The sequence below is a fragment of the Anolis carolinensis genome, chromosome 2 (assembly GCF_035594765.1).
Source record: "Anolis carolinensis isolate JA03-04 chromosome 2, rAnoCar3.1.pri, whole genome shotgun sequence".
Taxonomy (NCBI): Eukaryota; Metazoa; Chordata; class Lepidosauria; order Squamata; family Dactyloidae; genus Anolis; species Anolis carolinensis.
Genome location: NC_085842.1, coordinates 286,515,075 through 286,539,077, shown reverse-complemented (window position 1 = coordinate 286,539,077; position 24,003 = coordinate 286,515,075). Strand labels below are relative to the sequence as shown.

The following is a 24,003-nucleotide window of genomic DNA, read 5'->3' as shown; positions in this document are numbered from 1 at the left end:
TTAAAACATTTCCAACTAAATTGTTTATTTTAACTATAGCTTTATAGTAGTCACACATAGGACTAACTTGCTTATGGTTGAACTTTGCACCTATCTCTTCACTTGCCATTCCAGTATGTGTATGTGTGCATATGTGTGTGTGCACGTATATATACAGTATACATATACAGAGAGAAACACACACACACACACACAGATTAACAAAACCAATAACTGTATATTTAGTTAGAGCAATATTTTTTAAAACAAAAAGGTTATGTGAAATAGTTGAAATATAGGTTCAGAAACTTGTTATAGTACATGTTTTGGTCCCAGGAGACAACAAACGTGGATTTTTGTAGTATAACAATCAGCCAGATAAACACATACTTTAAATGTGTATCTGTGTATTTTGATCAGCATTGAGAAAGGCTTTGGGTTTTTAGTGTGTCCACCAAGATATTCTCTTTCCTTTCTCTATCACTCTGTGTGTTTTCACTGCTAAGGCAGTAAAATGTTTCTAGATACCGGCATCCTACTCCTCAAGCAAGGCTCTGCTTTTAGAACATTGTGTTTGTTTTGATGGCATTCCACTCATTCAGTTATAAATTACAGCCTATGAAATCCATCATAAAGATATAATACTTGAGGAATTTCTTTTGGTTTGGTTATATTTATTTTTCCAAACATTTTGTTTGAGAGAAAACGAGATGGCTATCTGTCGTTTCCTTATTTTTTTGCAGGAAAGCTCAGGGTTGTTGACTTCCTCTCCCCTCCCTTCCTTCCTTCTTTCTGAAGGTACAGAACTCATCTGAGAAAAAGAAAGGGGGAGAGAGAGAGGAATGAAGTGATTGTTCCTGTTCTCTTTCTTAAGTCATTTGGAACATTGTCCCTCCACGTTGCCTGAATCCATCCTGCCCTTAGAGCAGAAGCAACAGATCCCTCTAGTTAGGTCACTGCGGGCACAGAACGTGGGCCACCCTCCTTGCAGTGTCAGCAACTGGTAAGTGGACAGCCCAGACCTATTTAATGCAAGCTGTGGGTCCTTAATAAATAAAATCTGAGATGTCGGGTACACGCTTTGTAGGTCAAAACACAATTTGGTTGAAGTTGGAAGTGATTAGCCATTTTATATTTTCCTAAAATGCCAAAGCAAGTGAACTAGGACTTAAGACAAGGATAGAAAATGTTTGCAAATGTGAAAACATTGTGGTGTGTTTATAAGACTGTCAAATATTCTTTATTTTAAAGGATTGCTCCTGTATGGTGGACAGATAGAACATACTCAGGACATTCATATTTCCATTGATCATAATGGATGGGTTGGCACATACAGTAGAGTCTCACTTATCCAAGATTTGCTTATCCAAGGTTCTGGATTATCCAAGGCAGTTTTGTAGTCAATGTTTTCAAAATTTTTTATAATTGTGCATGTTTTTTGTCTATTGTTGTGTTTTATATTGCTATTGTTTTTATTCCAGCTTGGCCCCATGTAAGCCGCCCTGAGTCCCCTTTGGGGAGATACAGGCGGGGTATAAAAATAAAGTTGTTATTATTATTATTATTATTATTATTATTATTATTATTATTATTATTATTATTTTGGTGCTAAATTTGTAAATACAATAATTACAACATAACATTACTGCATATTGAACTACTTTTTCTGTCAAATTTGTTGTATAACATGGTGCTTAATTTGTAAAATCATAACCTAATTTGATGTTTAATAGGCTTTTCCTTAATCCCTCCTTATTATCCAAGATATTCGCTTATCCAAAGTTCTGACGGCCCTTTTAGCTCGGATAATTGAGACTCTACTGTAGTGCTTTTGCTTTACTTCTGCAACTTTGCTTGAATGAGAAGAAATGGGAGGTTATCATATATGAACAATTCCTTTTATGGACATATTGTTAATATCTTGATTGTCCTGTTCCATCAAATATAATCAGATAACACCAGCCCCGGATCTCATTCCTGATATTTCATCACTTGGCATCATCATCAGGGAAGGATTTGGAGAACCATTTATGTACAAACATACCCAATTATACGTATTGGCATTTCCCTTCAAGGATATGGAGTGGGAAACGGTGGTAATTTTTATGTTTGCTCGGTTCTAGTCTTAGCAATGAAGCCTTTGACTCACAAGGTACTGTCTGCTCAGGCATTAATCAAATCTTCCACAGTGTTGTCGAAGGCTTTCATGGCTGGGATCACAGGGTTGTTGTATGTCTTTCGGGCTGTGTGGCCATGTTCCAGAAGTATTCTCTCCTGATGTTTCACCCACATCTATGGCAGTAGTCTTGTTCATGGTAGTTTTTAGTTACTGAGCCCAGAGTAACAAACAAGAAATCCTGAATGAAACTGAAAGCTTGCTACCCCCACCAAAGTGCAGGAAAATTGAAGTGATTGATGTTTTTATCAAGATGAAATTAAAAAAGAGAATATATTTTAAAAGAAATTACAAATGGAGCTACAACATCTTGAAATGTAAGGAACCTCTGTGGCTTTACCACTTTATTAGGATCAGGCAAAAATAATAAAGCATAAGAAACCATCAAAATTAGTAAAACAGGTATTTTGTCTCCTCAAGTCTTTCAAAGTTTCAAGGAAACAGAAAATTGTAATTTCCTTAAAAACGAATGGTAAAAAGTTATCAAGGTGAGCGATTGCAATGCTCACGTAATTTCCTTATGTATAAGTATTCAAGTTATATAGTTTTTAGAAATAATATTAAGATAGTAAATATACAAATGCTCTTGTTTTAAACATATTATTTAGCATTTTAAAATAAAACATTTTTCTCAATTGGTTTTACTTTCAAGTTTCTAATTTTGCCAAGAAAAACAGAAAACAACAGTCGGGATTACACCCGTGTTTGGGTATATAATTTCAGTCTAAGGCTGGGTATAACCCTGTTGAAACCAAGAGGCATATTTACATCTGAGAAGGCATGTCTATGATGGTGTTAAGGGCGAGGGACATGTGGCCTTCCAAACATTATTATACTATAAGCAAAGAAGCATTTCAGCCTGTTTTGAAAAACTGGAGACTGGATGACTCTGAAAAAAACCATACTAAAATCCATATACAGTGAAAAACAAGAGACCAGTTATAACAGAGCAGGCAAACTTAGATTGTTCTTTAAATACAGGTGCTTTCAAGATACACTGATGTATTTCCCTATGAATTGTTAAGCTTTGTTAGGGATGATCTACAGCAGGCAATTTAGCCTCCTACACATATGTTTTGCATTTGGCACATACATACAGGGTATGTTGCTCACACACCTAGCAAACACAGCCCCTCTGTGGGGTGGCACATACCTTATCTCCTCCATTTCGCTGCCATAATTGCTCCTAGCTGACCATGGAATTGGTTGTGAAGTTTCATGAAGGAGGGAAGCAACCCTGCCATCCTTCTCCCTGATCTCATGGGCATCTGTTCTGCAATTGGCAGGGGCACCCACACAACCAGGAGGAATGAGAGGGGATTGATCCCCTTCTTCATGCTGGTGGTGTGGGTGCCATATTTTGATATCTGCAGAGATGCCCATGATGGGTAGGAGTTTGTGGGAAGCTCCAGGGCAGTGGTGGCAGCACAGCCACAATTCATCTCTTTCCCTGAACTGATGGGCACAGGGAAAAGGTGATGGTACCCGCATTCCAACTAGACAGTGGATTCGACTGAAGGGGCCCAAATCTAGCAAACTCTGGAGTGCCCCCTCCCCTTTGCCTGAAGCAAGGCAAACTAGCTTAACATTTAAAAAAATAGTTTACAATTTAAGAATGAAGAGAGAGACACTTCCATTCGAGATGAGTCCAGGAATTTTGGTTAGTATAGACAAGTCTTTGGACTGTTTTGAAGGAGTCTTTGTTGGGAATTTATCAAAGAACCCACTAGGATCATGTTATGAAAACAATGCGGTCAGAAAGAGGATAGGAATTAATCATTCTGCAGTGGGTTCCTAACATCATCGTGAAGCCAAATTAAATTACTTATGTGGTGACATCATGAAGTCAGTTTTAGAGTGAGGACAATATTTTGATCTTCTCTTTGACTTACCTGATAGGATTATCATGAAATACTTTCTATCACATACGGCTATGTGACAGCATTATAAATCAAAGACATGAACCATTCCTTCAGTTTTAACTCCTCCTTCCCCCAATTATGAATAGGTGCATTAGTTTCTGCAGTGGGTAAAAAATGTTAGCAATGGCTGTGACTTTATAGATGATTCTGGCTCCTGTGTTGTTATGTCTTTTGTGACAGCTCTCAAAATGATTGTCAAATCTTCAGTAATATGGGTATGAAATAAACAGAGGAAGTGATTCTTGCTAGGGAAAAGTTATGGTTTGTAGCCTGAATCACTACCTGAAGGTGATTTCCCACAGAGAAGTGAGATATGGCTCAGCTTTTCCATGCTGGCTTCTGACCTAGAATGGGGACAATGTTTTTGCTGCGTACTTCCCACTCTCAACTCCTGCAAAGTCATGTTGAGTGTGGCCAGCTGATTCTGGGATCTGATACTCAGTTATATATTTTATTTCTTAAAGCCATTGTGGAATTCCAGTTTAATTTTAACTTTTGCTGCTGCTGCTGCTGTTGTAATGGTGTGTTGCTTGTGACTTATACTGGCCCTGGGGGGGGGAGGGGGTCCTAGACAAGATTTGCAGAGTGAGGAGTCCCCATTCCTTCTTAGAAACCTGAGAAAGTGTGACTCACCCACTGGGTTTGCATGGCTGAGTGGGAATTCCAATTTTCCAGTCTTCGCTCAAACCCAGCACTCACTACACCAGGCATGGGCAAATTTCAGCCTGCCAGGTGTTTTTGACTGCAGCTCCCACAATTATGGGAGTTGAAGTCCAAAACACCCGGCAGGCCAAAGTTTGCCCATGCCTGCATTACACCATACCCATACCTGCATTACACATTATATATATATATGTGTGTGTGTGTGTGTGTGAGGAGCAACCGGAGTTGCTTCTGGAATGAGAGAATTGGCCGTCTGCAAGGACGTTGCCCAGGGGACGCCCGGATGTTTTGATGTTTTACCATCCTTGTGGGAGGCTTCTCTCATGTCCCCGCATGGAGCTGGAGCTGATAGAGGGAGCTCATCCACACTCTGGGGATTCGAACCTGGCAGCTTTCAGGTCAGCAACCCAACCTTCAAGTCACGAGGCTTTTATCCCCTAGACCAATGGAGGCTCCTATATATATATTGATAACATAGAAGTAGTAGGAGAAATAAATATTGGTGATGATGGTAATGATTATGGGCATGAGAAATAGAGGCGGATGTCTAGCCTTTTGCCTTGGGCATTAAAAATATTGGAATAATCCAGTCTCAGCATGTAAATGTTTTTCGAGGAGCCTGGATGCCTAAGGATGTCGAGTGCAGGACTGATGAAGAGAGTTTGGAGAGGATGATTTTTGTCATGCTCCTGGATTTAGCCATGCAGCCAGCATTAGATATGATAACTGGTGGATTCTGGGAGGGTAATCTAAATAGTAATGATTAAAGCTTTAAGTATGCAAGCCTTCCTGTCTTTGATACAAAATGAGAACCTGCATAAGAATGTTGTTTTTGTTCAATCAGGTTCCCAAGATTTTCTTTGTCTTGTTGAGTTTTGTGTATTACCTGGGTGATTTCTTCAGCACTTTGACTACAAACCTTTTCAAGGGAAGAATCAAAACTAGCCTCTAACAGCCTCCTATCAAAGGCTATTAGACAAGACTGTGCCATGTCTTAGGATTTCAGCACTAAAATCTGAAACAACCACTTTTGATTTCACAAGGGGAGACTCTGGTGATGTTACAAAGGTGAAAATTTAATTTGTCATTACAAGGGACAGCTCCTGATCATGTCATTCAGCATGGCCATTAAGCATCAACTATAGTTGCACAGAATATGTTGCTCAAGCAAAAATCACAAATTGTGACAAATGAAGAACATGTACATTTTTCAAGACAACAGGCGTGTTTGCTGGGAGGTCAGATATCTATGAAGATTATCTAAGTAGCATGAATTATTTGATAGTAGAACAAATTGGCTCAGGTGGAGGTGTACTGTCCTTTGTTGGAGGTTTTCAAGGAAAGTTGGGATGAACACCAATTACAGATGCTGATGTAGTCCCTTTCTTACCGGACTAGAAGTTCACCTAAATGAGTCTCAGGATTCCCTACAATTCTATGATTCTATAAACCTTAATCTGGAACATGCAACAATAACTGGGAATGAATAAAAAGGTTTATAATCATCAAAGTTCTGTTATGTTTGAAAGGTCATCATAGTAACAATACTAGATCAGGTTGAGTGCCCTGATAGCAATAAGGGATAAATCATTCCTGAGGAAGCTGTCACTTGTGCAAGTTTTGCCTCTTGCTATTCTGAAGTGTTTAAGACTTATTACAGAGTCAAGTATTCAAATTTCCTGAACTGCATGATTTGTACATTTTAATGTTCGTTTACTATCTGGAGACATATCATTTTAGCTTCAGTCTCTGTCTAAATACATTACAGCAGTGGTTCTCAACCTGTGGGTCCCCAGAAGTTTTGGCCAGAAATCCTAACAGCTAGTAAACTGGCTGGGATTTCTGGGAGTTGTCGCCCAAAAGACCTGGGGACCCACATATTGACAAACACTGTGTTACAGGGTATTTAGAAGTGCCAGTAGCAGTCTTATATTCTTAACAAATTTTGCAGTCTTTAACAGATTCTGAAGTGTTTTGGTAGTTTTGTGAAAAGAGTGAAACATAAATCCATAGGGTACAGTGGTAAACACTAAAGGCAGGAAAAAAGTTGGTGTTCCGAATTTTTTTTGCAGCTGGCTGATACAAGATACTCTTTTCATTTAGAAATTACATTGAATCCCTTTATTTCATAGGTTAAAATTGAAAAAATAATGGTGAAGTTCTAAATTATATATCCCACGGTTCTTTAGGGAAATGAAGTACCAAAAATTCAAAGTTGTAAATGTATTGCACCACTGGGTTAAATTAAAAATCTGCTGTAGTTACTACTACTACTACTACTACTACTACTACTAACAACAACAACGACAATAAGCTATATGGGAAAACGCAATCTGAAATCCAGTCTCTGACTAACACTGTCTGAATTTTTAGCACTGAATATCAGCATGGAGTTTGGTTTGGACAAACAGTGGCATTGAAGAAGGGAAAAATCATTGAAAGTCAGGGCACAAATATGCCTAATGGCCAAACAATAAAGTGTCACCAGCCAGAGACCTATAAATACCTGGGCATATTACAGCTAGACAACATCAAGCATGAACATGTGAAAACTGTGGTCAGCAAAGAATACACACAAAAGGTCAGAAAAATTCTCAAAAACCAGCTCAATGGAGGCAACACTATCAAGGCCATAAACACCTGGGCCATACCTGTCATAAGATATACTGCAAGAAAGTTCTGATGTCTGGTGTGTTGTGTTCCAGAATCAAAGTACTATGATTATGTTGTGTGAAAGGACTACTAGTTGAGGCTATATTTCTGGAATAATTAAATATACCCTGATTCCCTGAAGTACATAGTTATGAGCTCATCAGATGGACTGATTTTCCTGTTGTATGCCGCTTGCTGTCCACTTTCAACATGAATCGCATTATACAATGCAAAGGGATTTTTGGCCGGGCTCTGCGCCGAAAGAAGAGAGCAAGTGGCATATGTTTCTTCCACAGCAACACAGAAGACTTGCCTTGTTGCCTTAGCAGAAATCGGGGGGAAGCTGGGCGGTGACGCTTCTCCCCATGGGATGGAGTCAAGGCAAGGCGGGCGATGTGGGGCATGGAGCAATGGGTTCTCCATGACCTCCATAGGGACCCCATGGATTCATCACGATATATGGCAAATCCATGGGCCTTTGTGATGAGGTCCTCACACTCAGTGTTTCATAGAAGATATAAGCCCCTTCTGTGAAAATATTTTTGATGAATTATACCTTTATTCCAATTAGTATATGTTAACTTTACTTTCATGGAAAGGATAAACTACAATTGATAGCAAAAGGGTACAGAGAACAGAAACTAGAGTTGCTGAGTTGTGACTTCAGAACTGAAACACTGAATGACTGATATAGCATTGCTGCATCCCAAACATTTTAAAAACAAATGTAGAGGTCAAATTCTTGGCCTATGCAGCATAAGATAGCTAGGAGGCCATGGGGGATGCCCAGAACTCCTATAAATTAAACAGGAGTACAGTCAAAGGAATTGTGGAGTAGGATCTTGTCAAAAAGGGTAAGCAAAACTATCCTTCTCCTACACAACTATTCAAAGTACAGGAAGCACGTCTTCCTTTGCTATTGCTATTGCATTTGGCAGCTTTTGAAGCATTTAACACCTACTTCCCATACTTATAAAATGGAACATTGTGTACAGAAGTAGAGAATGGATCTTCCTTTTTTTCTCAAATATGACAAATAAGGACACACTATAAGGAAAATCGTCAACATTCAGACTGACTGGCACTCAGATTTGATTGTTTTTTTATTTTTTCTTGATCAAGGTAGATTATATACATTGATGCCTATCAGTATGCCCACTTCCATTCCTCCTCATATTAGCCATAATGGTTATATATTGCACCCAGTATCTGAGCCAATATGCCTCAGTTGTCAGTTGCTGGGAAACAGGAGCAAGAGTGCATTATTGGGCCTGTATCCTCCTTACAGGTTTCAAAGGAATATTCTACAAATTGTCTCAATTTGATAGGAACAATGAAAATTAACCCAATGTTGTCCCATGCTTTTCCAACAACTTCTAAAATGTCCCAGTTTCTCTCTCCTCCTCCCACTTTTCCCTTTTGTCCTCAGCTTACATTCTTTAGTGCAAACTGAATTCAAAATGCAACAATAGTTGGCACATTTAACTCAGCAGGCGGAACGGAAGGGGCAGAATCTTGCCCTTTTCCATAGATTCAAGTGAAAGCAAACTGTGCCAGCACCTTCTAGACCAGTGGTTCTCAGCCTGTGGGCCCCCAGGGGTTTGGTCTACAACTCCTAGAAATCCCAGCCAGTTTACCAGGATTTCTGGGAGCTGAAGGCCAAAACATCTGGGACCCACAGGTTGAAAACCACTGTTCTAGACCTATGATCTCTTCCCATGGGAGGAATGTGGGCGGGGCCTGCTGTGCGTTGTATGATGGCGCACGGCAGGCCTCAGTTTTGCCATGGTTAAAAGCATCAAAATGAGGAAAAAATGCCCTGTGTGAAGAGGTCCTATGTGTATTTTCTCCCTGATAATTTTTGTCATCATATGAGAAATGGGGAAGCGTATAAGAGTGGAAATGTGGCTAGATAATAATATCAAAGCAGCCATGGAAGACCAAAAACTATTTTACGGTGATTAGAGTTAATGCTCAGAGAAGGGAAAAAATAAACAAACAGAATCCACAAACTGCCATCATCTATTCATTTTTCAACCTCTTCCCAAAAGCTAGGATTTAAGACAGATTATATAAACTGAAAGTAGAGTTAAAAGCACTTAAAAAGACATGTGTAACAATATACCAACTATTATTGTAAAAACTATATAAAACTATATAAAAAGGTAAAACTTAAAAAAAAAACCTTTTTTGACATAGGTTGATAAAACCCTTTAAAATCTTTACAGTTCATTTTTAAATGACTGTTAAAATAGAAAAGTTTTCATTTGCCAATGGGAGGATATCAAAGCAGGTACCTTCCTTGTTCAGACTTGTTTACAAGGGAGAAGAATAAATGGAACATTAAAAGCATAGAAACAACAACATAGATTTACTTAAATATATTTAGAGCAGGAAGCAAGTCAGGGAGGTGGCATGACTTCAGTAACACAGATGTGTGAAATAAATGCCAATGGTGGATAGGGAGCTAGTAGGGAAGTTGAAGAACTTTTTCCGTTCATTTTCAGTGTGTGAGAGACTCATAACCAAACAATTGTATTTGGAAAGGGCATCTTAGGAATTTTTCTCTAACAGGCCCAACAATAGCTGAAGCTTTAGAAGTAATTGACATGAATGTACAGCTTCAGAGCAAACGGGCAAATGAGGCCAAATGGCATTCACCCAAGACTTCTTAAAGGACATCAATGTGAAGCTGCTGTTAACAAAAATATGCAGTTTGTCATTAAACCTGCCTCGTTAGTAGAAGTATACGAATTTTTGAAACCTTACTCATTAGCAGAGCCATACCAATTTCTTAGCTGGAGGCTTGGACAAATTATGGTCTTGTCTTGCTCATTAAAACATTTATTTGCTGTGGTTTATTGATCTGACTTAGTGGTGACCTAAGGGATTTTGGGGTTGTACTTCACACCTAGCTGAAAATAAAACTTCAATGTGCACAATGAGAAAGAAAAGCTAATGTTTAGAGAACCTATCAGAACAGATTAATAAACAATATATTTTACAGAAGACTGGAGTTTAGAGGCTCATTTTCATGAAAATGCTAATGCAACTCAACCCTGTCCCTGCTTTCCATTTTAAGCCAAGCAGTCTGGTCTAAATTAGTGTCAAGAATGGTTAATGCTGCTGAACTAAGTTCTCCTCTATCTTGACTTGCTTCTAGATTTGTTATCTCATTGCTATGGAAACTTGGGATTTGTAATTTTGTAAAGCACCACCATTGTTTGTCAGAGAAGTCTAAAGACTAAACAATTTCTGTAATTGTGTAGCATTGAATTCAAGGTAGATTAGATTGTCATATGGGTTTTAAAAAATCTAACAATCTGTGTTATTGACTGGTAGAGTTGTGTCAATGGTAAAGGTTTTCCCCTGATGTTAAGTCCAGTCATGTCTGACTCTGGGGGTTGGTGCTCATCTCCATTTCTAAGCCGAAGAGCCGGTGTTGTCCGTAGACACCTCCAAGGTCATGTGGCCAGCATGACTGCATGGAGCACCGTTACTTTCCCACTGGAGCAGTACCTATTAATCTACTCACATTGGCATGTTTTCGAACTTCTAGGTTGGCAGAAGCTGGAGCTAACAGCGGGCGCTCACTCCGCTCCCGGGATTTGCACCTGGGACATTTCGGTCTGCAAGTTCAGCAGCTCAGTGCTTTAACACACTTTGCCACTGGGGCGAAGAGGACATTTTAGTAAGTGTTATAGAGTACGTACACACAAACGTGTTGAAATTCCCTCTTCTTTTCAACCTTAAGTCCCATCTCTTGTTTTACCTGTTACGTTTTTTATTAATGTTAATGTTAATAAAAACATATCACAGTTTGTCAAACATATTAGTACATTGTATGTTCTTTGTGTGCTTAAAGCATTATAAAATAAAATAAAGCAGTATAAAAATTAAACTACAAAACAGAAAAACAAACATACAGAAAAAGTAAAATAGCAGTCAATGAGTAAACTAGTCTATTTTAAATAGGACTGGTAATTGGGTATAGGTCTATATATAGAATGAGAGCCAATGTGGGGTGGTGTTTGATGTTGGACTAGGATACTGGGAGATCAGGGTTTGAATGGCCACTCTGCCACAGAAGTCCATTGTGTAACTTTGGGCAACTTGCACTTTCCCAGCCTCGGAGAAAGGCGATGACAAATCCCCTCTTGCCAAGAAAACTTTGTGATAAGGTCACCATAACTTGAAAATGACTGCAACAATAACTATGAGAATTGCAAAATAACAAATTTCAGAAAATAATAATAGCTAGGACAACAGTGTTACTGTTTTTGACCTAGCATCATAAGGTCATGATAGAACCTTGGCTTCAAAATTAGTGTCATTTCAGTTTTGCTCATACACATACAGTCATTGTATCATCTTTTGCAATATAACACAATTTAAAAATTGCTTGTTCTCTGTTTATTGTTTAGGCATAAATGTCTTCTGGAGCCTATGCAAAAACATCTTAAGCATATTTGGTGCAAAGGAAATGAGTTAATGTAAGTACTAATGCTGTACTATTGATTCTTATACTTAGGATCTTATCCCATGTAAGTCGTTCACCTAGTCGTCCCCCCCCCCCCCCCCCCCCCCCGGTTTCCCCTCCGTTTTCACATGCTGGCCCAATACGAGTTCCACAGAGGCCACCTTATGATGCATGGGAATCTGTCTTGCCAGCATGCAAAGACTGAGACAAGACTCCTTTTTCAGGTGTTTACCTGACTCCTGATTTAAGAAAGGGGGGGGGGGGTGAGGGAAGGCTGGAAGAAGTAATGGAAAGAATGTGGGATGTCTGGCCATCCTTGAAAATGGACCTTATTGTGGTAAGACAAGTTCCCACTCTTCTAGACCCTTTCCTCCACTTCCTTCCCATCCATTGAATAATGTCCTAACCTCCACATGGAGATTTGCTCCTTAATGAGAGATGGGTAACCAATCTATATCATGCCTTTTTTGTGAGGCTGCTGAAATGTGGAGCATTTAGTGAGGCTAAAATGTTTTTGGCCTCTCCGCTGCCATCAAAAAGCTTTTCAGAACTATCTGCTTTCTTGTCCTGGTGGCTGGGAGCATTTTCTGCACCTCACTGCTTGCACCTCATCCATTGTTACTAAAAGCTATTCCAATCAGCATCAACAAACGAGGTGATGATACTAACAGTTGCTTGAGCAGGAGAGAGACTTCTAAAATAGAGGTCTTACAGGCAGTTTTGAAAAATAGATATTGGATTATAAAATCCCTAACCATCCTTGCTTTTAGACATGGCAAGCAGAGAGAGAAGGGCTCTAAGCATTGTTCCTGTTTATTTCAAGGAATAGGCGATTCAAGGGGATTTTGCCACAATGAAGAAAGAAGACACTCAAGGCAATATGGATGATATACAGAACTTTCCTTTCTCCCATTACTTGGATCCACTGGTGAGGTCAGACACAGCATCGCCTGTCAATGAAGAATTCAGAAATCAGCATGTCCAGTGTGGATATGGTCCTCCTTCAATAGAACAAGAGAATTTCCAGGGGGCTTTAGAAGGGGGATCTCGTAAGCGCAAAAGCATGCCTACAAAAATGCCTTCTACCATCTCTCCAGAAGATCCCATGTCCCCATTGCCAAGATCAGAACATCATCCAGCCAGAGGATCTCCTCCTGGCTTTCCTTTCCTATTCCAGCAACACCACCCACAGCCAAAGTACAATGCCCACATGATCGACTTGTGTAATATTGGTTTTCAGTTCTACAGAACTTTGGAGCACTTTGGAGCCCAGCCTATAAAGGAAGAAGTTATTAAACCCAGCGTGCTTTGGCCTGGACCACCTCCATTTCTGCATACCCCTTATCCATACTATCCCAAAGTTCATCCAGCCCTAATGTTTCCTTTTATTATGCCACCTAATTTTCACTTTAGAAGTCCCTTCCCACCCCAAAGGCCTCCACAGCCACCCTTCCAAAGGGCTGACCTAGGAGAACATGCTGAAAATAAGCAGAAGGTAGAAAGGGTGGATGTGAACATCCAGATTGACGATAGCTATTATGTCGATGTAGGAGGGGAACAAAAACGCTGGCAGTGTCCGATGTGTGACAAGTCTTACACATCCAAGTACAACTTGGTGACTCACATTTTGGGCCACAGTGGCATCAAACCACATGCTTGCTCCCGGTGTGGCAAGCTTTTCAAGCAGCTGAGTCACTTGCACACCCATATGTTGACCCACCAGGGCACCAGGCCTCACAAGTGCCAAGTGTGTCACAAGGCATTTACCCAAACAAGCCACCTGAAAAGACACATGATGCAACACAGTGAGGTCAAACCTTACAGCTGTAGGATCTGCGGGAGGGGTTTTGCCTACCCCAGTGAACTGAAAGCCCATGAATCCAAGCATGAGAATGGCCGGGAGAACATTTGCATTGAGTGTGGCCTTGACTTCCCAACACTGGCTCAGCTCAAGAGGCACCTGACCACTCACCGAGGACCCATACAATACAACTGCACTGAGTGTGATAAAACGTTCCAGTACCCAAGCCAGCTGCAAAACCACATGATGAAGCACAAGGACATCCGTCCATACATCTGTTCTGAATGTGGCATGGAGTTTGTGCAGCCCCATCACCTAAAGCAGCATGCTTTGACTCATAAGGTAGGTCTGCACCAGGGTTTGCAAAATGATGGGATGACAGAGAGCAAAATCCAAAATTCACAAATGAGCAATATCTTTATTTGGCAACCAAATTACAGAAAATACATCATGTAAAGCTTGCATGATGTATTTTCTGCATTATGATTGGCCAGTAGCAATATCTCTCTTTTATGACTTTTGAATTTTGTTATTTTATGTTTCAACATGTCATTTGAGGGTAAGGCATGTTTATTAAAGTATTCATAAACTGAGATGAACAGGCACTGAATTGCAATCATTTATCTTGGAAAGCACTCTGAGTCCCTCCAGAGAGATAGGGCAGTCTATAAATAAAGTATTATTATCATCATCACCATCACCGTCGCCATCATCATCATCTCTGAAGTGGGAACTGTGCGGCATCTCCAGATATTGTGGAATGGCAACTTCAGCATTTCTTTGCATTGACTTTGCCACTAGGGTTACTGGAAGTTAAAGTGCCACAGCATGTGCTTACTCTGAACTTGATGGGACTTAGCTTCTGAATAGGTACATAGAGGAGGGTTAGACTGCTATTCTAACTACTGTTACTAACATATACACTTGGTTGGGAACAGTGGAGCTTAATTCAGAGTAAACATATATAGGATTTTAGAGACCTGTCTTGCCTGTATTGTGGCATCTTTTCAGACTTATAACCTCCTTTATCTGAAAAGTATATGTTTAATTAAGCAAATATATTGCTTCTTACACTTAATGGCAGCTGGTAGTTTTCATGCCCTAATCTGCTCTGAGTTTTTATTTGAGCTTCATAGAGCTGTCCCAGGTGCTGAAACGCACGCTCAAAGTAGGTTTAATATTTTGGGATGTTCTTTCAAAGTCTTGGGTCCTTTCACACCACACAATTATAGCAGTATGGGTCCGCCTTCAAAGCAGCCACAGTTATATTCTATGGAATCCTGGGATTTGTAGGTTGGTGAGACACTGGAGTTCTCTGGCTTAGAATTCCTAACACCCTTTGCTAAGCCAGAACCTAAAAAATTCCCTACAATGTTATTGTGACAGTTCAAGTGTAATCATAGTGCTATAATTCCTTAGTAGAAAAAAGATCCTGTAGCACATGTAGTGTTCAATTGACATAAAAGCCACCTAGTGCTGCTGGTTGTTAGTTTGTATGAGTTTTTGAGGTCTATAATAGAATTTTATCTGTACAGAAAACCCATAGGTTTCATGCTCTAGAACATAGGATTCCCTTTTATCATTCTTTATTATTATTTTATTTATTTAATTTACATGCCACCTTCCTCCTGCAGCAAGACTCAAGATGTGCCCCATTGCATCTTTAGCTTGCAACCATGGACAACCATGAACTGAAACTTTTCACAGTCACTTCCCATTATCCATACTGGGTGAGACTAGTGGGAATTTTATTGGTTAACATTCTAATGGGCATCATAAGGAGTAGAGAGGACAAGAACCGAATAGATTATCAGTCTTTCCCACTAGTGAGCAATTATAAATGGATTATTTCTTTTGTGATAGCCATATACTCTATAGTTACCTTACTATTATGTTTTCTAAGGGTGTAAAAGAGCACAAGTGTGGAATCTGTGGTCGGGAGTTCACACTACTTGCCAATATGAAAAGGCATGTTTTAATTCACACCAACATCAGAGCCTACCAATGCCACCTGTGCTTCAAGAGCTTTGTCCAAAAACAGACTCTCAAAGCCCACATGATTGTCCACTCAGATGTCAAGCCCTTCAAATGTAAGGTGAGTAATTCTCAATGATCCAGACTAGCGAAGCAAAACGGCACCCAAGTAATTGCTCTGTATGTAAGATGATGGGGGAGAGAGGGAGATGCATGTAATTACAGAGCCCTGTTGAATGTGATCTTGGGTGTTAGATGTGGGGCTAATAAAACATTGAGATGTTCATATTTGCCCCCCCCCCCCAGCCTTACTTCCCTATTCTAAACCAGGATTCTTTGAAACTAGGATCTTAGAGTTTGTTTTTCTATTTCCTTCAAGTTTTTGTTCCTCATCTTGAAACTGCACTTTTACAGCACTTAATGTAGTTGCTAGTCTGCTGATGATAAATACATCTGACATTTGCATAGCACATTTCATCCCAAAGGGAGGTCAAGTATGTTTAACAATCTGATGTACTGGCTAAACATTTGAATCAATCCATGCGTGCTGTTACTGCACATTAGATTGGTATAAAATACAAATGATGTCCATACTTTAGGGCAGGAAGTATATTACCAAAATTAGTTTAGGTGTCATGATATTTCAAGCAAGATCTTTCTGAAATTACACTCCAGTTTAACTTGAACATAATCAGTGATCAGTCTCTTAAATGCCTATATCTATTTTGTACGTACAAGTAGCCAAAAACTTGTGGTAAACTAAATAACAACCTTCTGATAAATTAATAATAATAAACATTTGGAATTCTACTCTTTAATCATATCACAAATGTTGCTGGCTCCCAGCTATTCTGTTTGTTGGCAATTGCCTTTAAATAAGTCACCCACCGGTTTTCATTTCCATCACTTAGAACCTGCTTATTACATAGGAAAGGAACCCCCTCTCTAAAGTATGAAGTTCAGTTAGGACTAGTTTACAACTTTTCCTTTCCAAGGATTACATGGCAGGCATACTTGATGTTGCATCAAAGAAATTGTAGTTAAGTTTTGTAGTTTCCATAAGGAAGATAGCTATTCAAAAAGGGGTGTAGTTTGTACATTGGCACTGGTAAGGTGTAAACTAGCTCAGTCATAGAATTAGTAGCAAGTTGCATTTCCTCAAAAATGCCCTCTATCATTGTACTATTATGTATTATCTAGTATTGCATTATGTATCTAGCAAATCTATCAATGCCATCATATTATGTTGTTGTTGCTGTGGTGTACCTCCATATTGATTCCAGTTTTTTTGGGGAGGGGGGCTATCAAGCAGAGGGGCTGGTAATATTTATTTAGAGGATATTTGCCACTGCTTTCCTTTGAAGCTGAGAGAATGTGATTTGTTCAGGGCCACTTGATGGTTTTCCATAACTGATATGAAATTGCACCAAAGTCTGGGATTCCTCAGGCATTAAGAAACTCTTTCTTTGGAGGCTTTTAAACTGAGACTGCATGACAATCTGTCAAGTGTGCTTCATTGTGATTTTCCTGGATGGTGGGGGGTTGGACTAGATGACCCATGTGGTCTATTCCAACTCTATGATTCTATGAGAGGGCACTCTTTCTTGTTCCCACTAAATGAGCCCGAGAGGTGGTGGGACAGAGAGAAGGGCTCTCCAGATGATCTTAGAGTTACAGTGCTTCAAATATGCCGCTATGCTTTGGGTTCTATCAACCTCATCAGATGGGCTTATTTCGGCAGCCTATGCCGATTCAATGACAGTTTAGCCATGAAGCCTGCTGGCTCCCATCCCACAATGTAATACTAGTTCTGGTGGGGCTCCATGGCTAAACTATCAAGGAAGTAGTGTATGCTGCTGCAGAGGCAACACAGAAGTCTTCTCATGTTGCACCAGCAACAATGGAGGGAAGACAGGTGGCCGACACTTTCCTCTGTGGGATGTGCTTATTGGTGAGTTGGGAGGTGCAGGACATGGGGCGATGGGTTCTTCATGCTCCCCGACAGGCACCAATGGATTCACCATGATCCATGATGATTTCAGTGGCCTGCATGATAAGGTTGCAAGTCTAAAACACATTTCTGCCATGTCAAATTATCCAAATGTATGGAGTGTGAATAAAACATCCATTAAAGCAATGCCTTTCAAGCTATCTGAATTGACAAGCCATCATCCCCTATCCAGTGTACCAGAAATTGGCACAATGCCTTATAATCATCATATTCTTGGAAATGTGCTGTAGGCTAGAAGCTGAAGGCTCACAAACCAGCATCGGCTTGCAGACCAGCACTTTGAGTAACACTAAATTAGAATGTCAAGAATACTGTTAGTGAATTTCACCTCTGTGAATTCAATATGCTCACATATAATTCATCCTTTTGGTTGTTAAGAGTAGTTGTTCTCCTCTACCTCCTCACACAACGGGCAAATTTAAATGTAAACCTCTAACAGAGGTGAACACAACACATCTCTGTTCATTATATTATTGTTGGTGAAGAATAGAGGATCTTTGAGAATGATTATGATATCTTAGACCTTCAGAGGACCCTTGGGAGGTCCTCCTGGAGAATACCTTTGCCTGATGTATCTTGTATATCTTCTGCTGATGTATCTTGTATTATCAACAACCACTTAGCCATGTTGGAGGTGGAGATAAGAAAGAGGTAGGAAGATATGATGCAGGGTTGTTGTGTGTTTTCCGGGCAGTATGGTCATGTTCCAGAACATGGCCATACTGCCCAGAAAACACACAACAACCCTCTGATCCCGGCCATGAAAGCCTTTGACAACAGATATGATGCAGTTTCAGCTTCAGGAATTTTACATCATATCTCTGTGATACAGAATCTCAGCTTCTAATTTTGTTCCCAGCACTGTATTCACTTATGTTACTGCTTGAGAGTTTTGTAAACCAAAGAACAGGTTCTAAGTTGACAAAATGCTGGTAATGACCGATAGATAGATAGATAGATAGATAGATAGATAGATAGATAGATAGATAGATAGATAATGAAGTTGACAAAACAACCAACTAAATGAATATATATATCAGAATAAAATTAGGGGTGTTGATTCCTGCATTTCAGAAAACAGAAAATCCAACAGGCCAACATCTGGAGCCCCTCTTTGCCCTGAGGAAGTTGGGCTCAGTTAAAGACTCTTTGGCTGGCATTCAGCAAGTTAGGGCAATGACCAGATAGCCCCTTTTTGGCACCATGCTCCTCCTCAGCAGAAGGAAGGATATAGCTGTACGAACGGCTCGCTTAACAATGGCCTGCAGTGTCCCCCGGGAATGGCCTGCAAATAGATTTCATCTTGCTTTCTCTTGTACTTTTCAGAGCTTCCTGTTTTCTCACGGCCCTTTTGGACAGTTTACAGTCTTTCTCCCTCTCCCTACCTCTCTCTTGCTTTCAGGAAAGGAACACCCTTCTTATTAAACCTTCCCTAGATTTTTTTCCCCTTAAAGAAGAATACAAGGGAAGGACAGCACAGCAGTGGCCTTTCTCCCGCACGGCAGGCTGCAGCTTTCTTCACCTTGTTTCTCAGAGCAAAAGAAAACACCAGCTTTCCGACCAAGCTAATCACAGCGGCACAGACAAACCATGCGTGGCCTCACCCCAAAGCAGAAGAAAACCTTTGGCACTACATTTCCTTGGCCTTTCCTTTCTGAAGACAGTGCTACCTGCTGCCTTTCATGTTAGCCCATCCTGATGTTTTATATTGTTATTTCTTCTTCTTCGGAGTAGATATTTGCTTAGAAGCACAATCATTTTTTCATGCAAACATCTCAGTGAAAAGGTTTTTGTCCAAATTGTTTATTTTATTTTATTTTTTAAAAACCCTTTATCATTGATTTTTGTTAATGTGGACTTTTGGAATAAAGAGGGTTTATGCTTATTCAATATCTCCTGATGGGCTATGACCTTTCTTTTACAAAATGCTGTACTTGTTTAACGTTTTCTCAATGTTAATTCCAGGGTAGTTCAACCCAAGTCCTACCTAAATCCACTGAGCAGCAGTAATATAGTATGTGTTTTAGCTATGTAACATTAATTAGACTGAATTGTATTACATTAACAACATTTGCCTTTAAAAAAAAGGATTTTGACAGCTGTTATCTGATGATAGATCTGTAGTCCATGAATTTATCTAATACCTTTCAAAAGCCCTCTAAGGGTGCATCCACACCATAGAATTAATTCAGTTTGACATCACTTTAACAGCCATGGCTCGTTGCTATGGATTGATGGAATTTATAGTTTGATGAGGCACTAGTACTATTTGACAGAAAAGGCAAAAGCCCTTTTGAAACTACAACCCCCATGATTTCATAACATTGAGCCATGGCAGTTAAAGTGGCAACAAAACTGCATTAGTTATATAGTGCAGATGCAACCTAAGTGAGTGGCAGTCTTTTTGTAATGACCAAACAGAATCCTTCAAATGACATTGTCTTAAACTCACTATCTGTACCACTATAACTTAGTTTAGCTTTTGAGATGATAGAAATTTAACATACCATTTTTTAGTCAAAAACAGAATAGTGGTGCCCAAAAAGTTCCATATACATTTCATTTCAATTATAGGGACCTATCATGAGACAAATAATGAAACAACATGACATTGGAAAAAGTGATAAAGCTTGGTAAAATGGAAAGCAATAGGAAAAGAGGAAAATGATATTACAGATGGATTGATCTAACTAAGGAAGCCATGAGCCTCAGTTTGCAAGATCTGAGCAAGGTTGCTGATGACCAAGACTCATGGAAATACAGTCTCCATAAATTGAAGCTTACTGGATAGTAAATAACAACAATAACTAACTTTAGTGGACCTAAATTCAGATTTGAATCTTTGCTGTCTGTCACTAGATAAGTGGTGTTTATGCATAAGGAGGATATAGGCTGTGTCATCATAAGAAAGCTTACCATCAAACATAAGAAGCTCCTTGCCAGGTCTTGAGCATTTTATCTTTCAGAAGAGATGGGATTACTGCAGTACTGCAATTATTTCAGCCAGTTCAAAAGATTTTAACTTTTTCAGCTGTTTAAATTGGCTGGTTGAGTTCATCATACTGACTGCTTTCTTTGCTTTAATATATTGCTACATTTCTGTGTTTTTGTTTTGTTTTACATTGTCTTGTTATGGTCTTGGCAATAGCGGCCATGGGATAACTATGAAATCATGAAACAAAAATAATAGAGCTCTGATCTTGGAAGAGGAATATGGGTCCCCTTCACACTGAGCAGTTATGACAGTATGATTCCACTTTGACTACCATGGGGTGCTTTGATTATCTTGTCCATCATATCAGCATCTTCTTGAATGGAACAATTTAAAATGTTTTGAGAAATCAATAAATTCATGAGGATTGACAAGGCAAGAGGGATTAGTTGCTGGGCCCAACAGTCCACCAAAGATTGAAAATATTAAGGGCCCTTCCAGATAGGCCCTATATCCCAGGATATGATCCCATGTTTTCTGCTTTAAACTGGAGTATATGAGTCCGCACTGCCTGATAATCTGGCATAAGCAGAAAACCTGGGATCAGATCCTGTGATATAGAGCCTGTCTGGAAGGGCCCTGTGTTCCAAGTAAGAGCTGTATGTAATTTGTTGATAAGGAGGTTGGGGTAATAGGAGGGTGTTTAAAAATAAAATTGCAAAAGAAACATGATGAAAAAGAGATGTATTTAATTGCTATAAGAAGTAACAATTTCTGGTTACTTTCCACTGTCATTGTGAAAAACCATAATGAGATTAAATTTTCAAGTTTTATGCCCTTCCAAAAAAGTATCACAAAGTTATGAAAAAGTAATGAGTACAATGAGTAAAGTAATTAGTTATTTGCTTTCATTCTTGTAACAAGGAAGATCAGTGGACTACTTTTGAAAGATCATAGTGGGTAACTGAGCAAATTGTTTTAAAGATTAGCTTTCCAAGCACAGGGAGAACTCCTGCCACACCTTACGTGAAAACAGCATGCTCAGGTAGAATTCATGCTTCTTCTTTCCTATAACACCCAAAAGGTATCCCCCCACCCCAACAAAGGCAATTTTTGAAGATCATGTGCACTTTTAAGGACTCTGAAGGGGAAATGTTTGAGAAGTTGTGAAAGAATGGCTTTGGGTGAGGCTGATTTGGCCCAATCAAAGAGTAATTGAGAAAAGGAGGCGTCAGGAGGCCTAGAGAGGAAATGCACAACTGTTCTCTTCATTTGTTTTGTTTTCCTTCTGCATTCCAGACATTCCAAAGGCCACATCCTTAGGATGTGGGAATCCATCTGAACCAATGCTGTACTTCATATTAAAGGCCTTCTGGGTTTCTAAAACTCCAGACTTAACAACACTTATTACTAGCATTACACTGCTACAAACCTACGTAGATTCAACAAGCTGCCACAGTCAAATGCCTCTTTAAGAAAATATATTGCACACAGATTTCCAAATCCAGCAATATTGTGGATGACTAACTGCTTTCCTACCTGTTCCTTCCTACACCCTGTTATTTAAAGAGAATCAGAAACAATAAAGGACGCATCCATAGTATTTAGATGTCTTTTGTAAAACATCTCTTACGGAAAGCTTTTTCCATTGCTTTTTCTCCAACTAGTCTGAGCAAAGTTGCCTGAGGAGCAAAAGTACAAAAAAGTACTTTCCTAGCTAAGTGAACTTTTGACTTATCCTTCACAATTCTGGCCACATCTATACTTCCATATAATAATAACAGTTATAATATTGATAATAATAACAACTTAATTTTTGTACCCCACCTCCATCTCCGCAAAGGGACCCGGGGCAGCTTACATATTGCACAAAGTGCCTAAAACAACGCATAAAATAAACACACTATACAATACAGTTTGGTGTCAGTGTAGATGGGGCTGTTGATTAGCTGAGGAAGACCAGAGCAATTTTATTTCTAAGACACCTTGGCATCCCAAACCATGATCTTACCATTGGAGCATTGAACTAGGGCTCTATAGACTATCTTTCGATTCCTCACTTGGCCATGAAAACTCATTGGGTGATCTTAGGCAAGTTACACATTCTCAGGGTCATCTGAAGAGTGTCATAGTTTGAAAATGACTTGAAGGCACACAACAACAACCTTACCATTTTTGGGCACACCATTCTCTGGATTTTTCAGTCTTGCAAACCTTCTGACCAGTTTGTAAAGATATTTTACATAGCATGGTGACTATGTCAGACACTTGTAGGATCATACTGTCCATGTGGCTTCATCACATTAAAATCATACAATCCATGAAAATGCTTTTTATCACATTTACTAGTGCTGCACTTGGAACCTCTGTGGTGCTGTGGTTAGAGTGCTGGACATGTGTTTAGAAGATCTGGATTCTAGTGTCCACTGAGCCATGTAAACCATTGGGTGACCTTGGGCCAGTCACTCTATTGCAGCCTAAACTTCCTAACAGGAAAAAATGGGGAGGAAGAAGCTCATGTGCATGAGAAAAAATGGGATGAAAATATAACTAATAAAGAAATAAACTTAATTCATTAAGTTTATTCATACACAGGAGCCAAGCTTTGAAGAAACGATGGAACTGGGCTTCTGATGGGCTTAAAAACAAGAGAAAGTGTTCGGATTTCTTTCAAAACTCAATGTTGAATGTTAGGTTGCCAAAATATTGAGAAGTTGTTTCAGCTGCAGAAGTCTGTTGCCTCAAATAACTAAAATGGTCTTTTCTGGAAGGTGTATCTGCAGAATAAATCACTGTGATTGTCATTGCTCTTTTGACAGCTGTGCGGAAAAGAATTTAATCGGATGCACAATTTAATGGGGCACATGCACTTGCATTCAGACAGCAAGCCATTCAAATGCCTCTACTGTCCCAGCAAATTCACCTTGAAGGGGAACCTTACAAGACACATGAAAGTCAAGCATGGAGTCATGGAAAGAGGATTTCGTGCTCAAGGTAAATTACTGTCAACTTAGTTGATTTTATTGTAGATTTAATAATATCAAGTATAATATCTGAAAGGCATTTTGTGCACAACAATCATCAGGCAAAGCGAGGCAGCTATTCAGGCACCAGGTTGGGATATCAGGCAAAACCCCCAGAAAATTGGGAGTTGCTAACTTCCATTTAGTTTAATTTCATTATTGTACCACCAGGGAACGAGTAGGGGTTTCTTCCTCAAGTGCCAAAAACACGTGGCTAGATTTGGGTAGATGCAACATGGTGGGCACAATTTGCTCCTTTGTTGCTGATCACCCCAAAGCTAACTACCCCAGGTCTTGCCAAGTTGTTGTACCAAAGTCACAAATTGTGAGGACAAACTGCATGGTCATCCATTACAGCACTGATGAAAGAAACACCATTGAACAATGGTA

The 24,003-nt window shown here is 39.5% G+C and overlaps 1 protein-coding gene across 1 annotated transcript in view; it reads left to right on the top strand.

Moving 5' to 3' along the window:
* Positions 1 to 809: 809 nt before the first annotated feature.
* znf366 (zinc finger protein 366) overlaps positions 810 to 24,003 on the top strand; it is a 28,010-nt gene continuing 4,816 nt past the window's right edge. The window contains exons 1-6 of the mRNA XM_003216323.4: positions 810 to 982; positions 10,952 to 11,083; positions 11,817 to 11,885; positions 12,696 to 14,015; positions 15,577 to 15,768; positions 23,410 to 23,584. Of these exons, the coding sequence (XP_003216371.2) occupies positions 12,726 to 14,015; positions 15,577 to 15,768; positions 23,410 to 23,584 (1,657 nt within the window). The 5' untranslated portion in view covers positions 810 to 982; positions 10,952 to 11,083; positions 11,817 to 11,885; positions 12,696 to 12,725. The remainder of the gene's footprint in view (positions 983 to 10,951; positions 11,084 to 11,816; positions 11,886 to 12,695; positions 14,016 to 15,576; positions 15,769 to 23,409; positions 23,585 to 24,003) is intronic.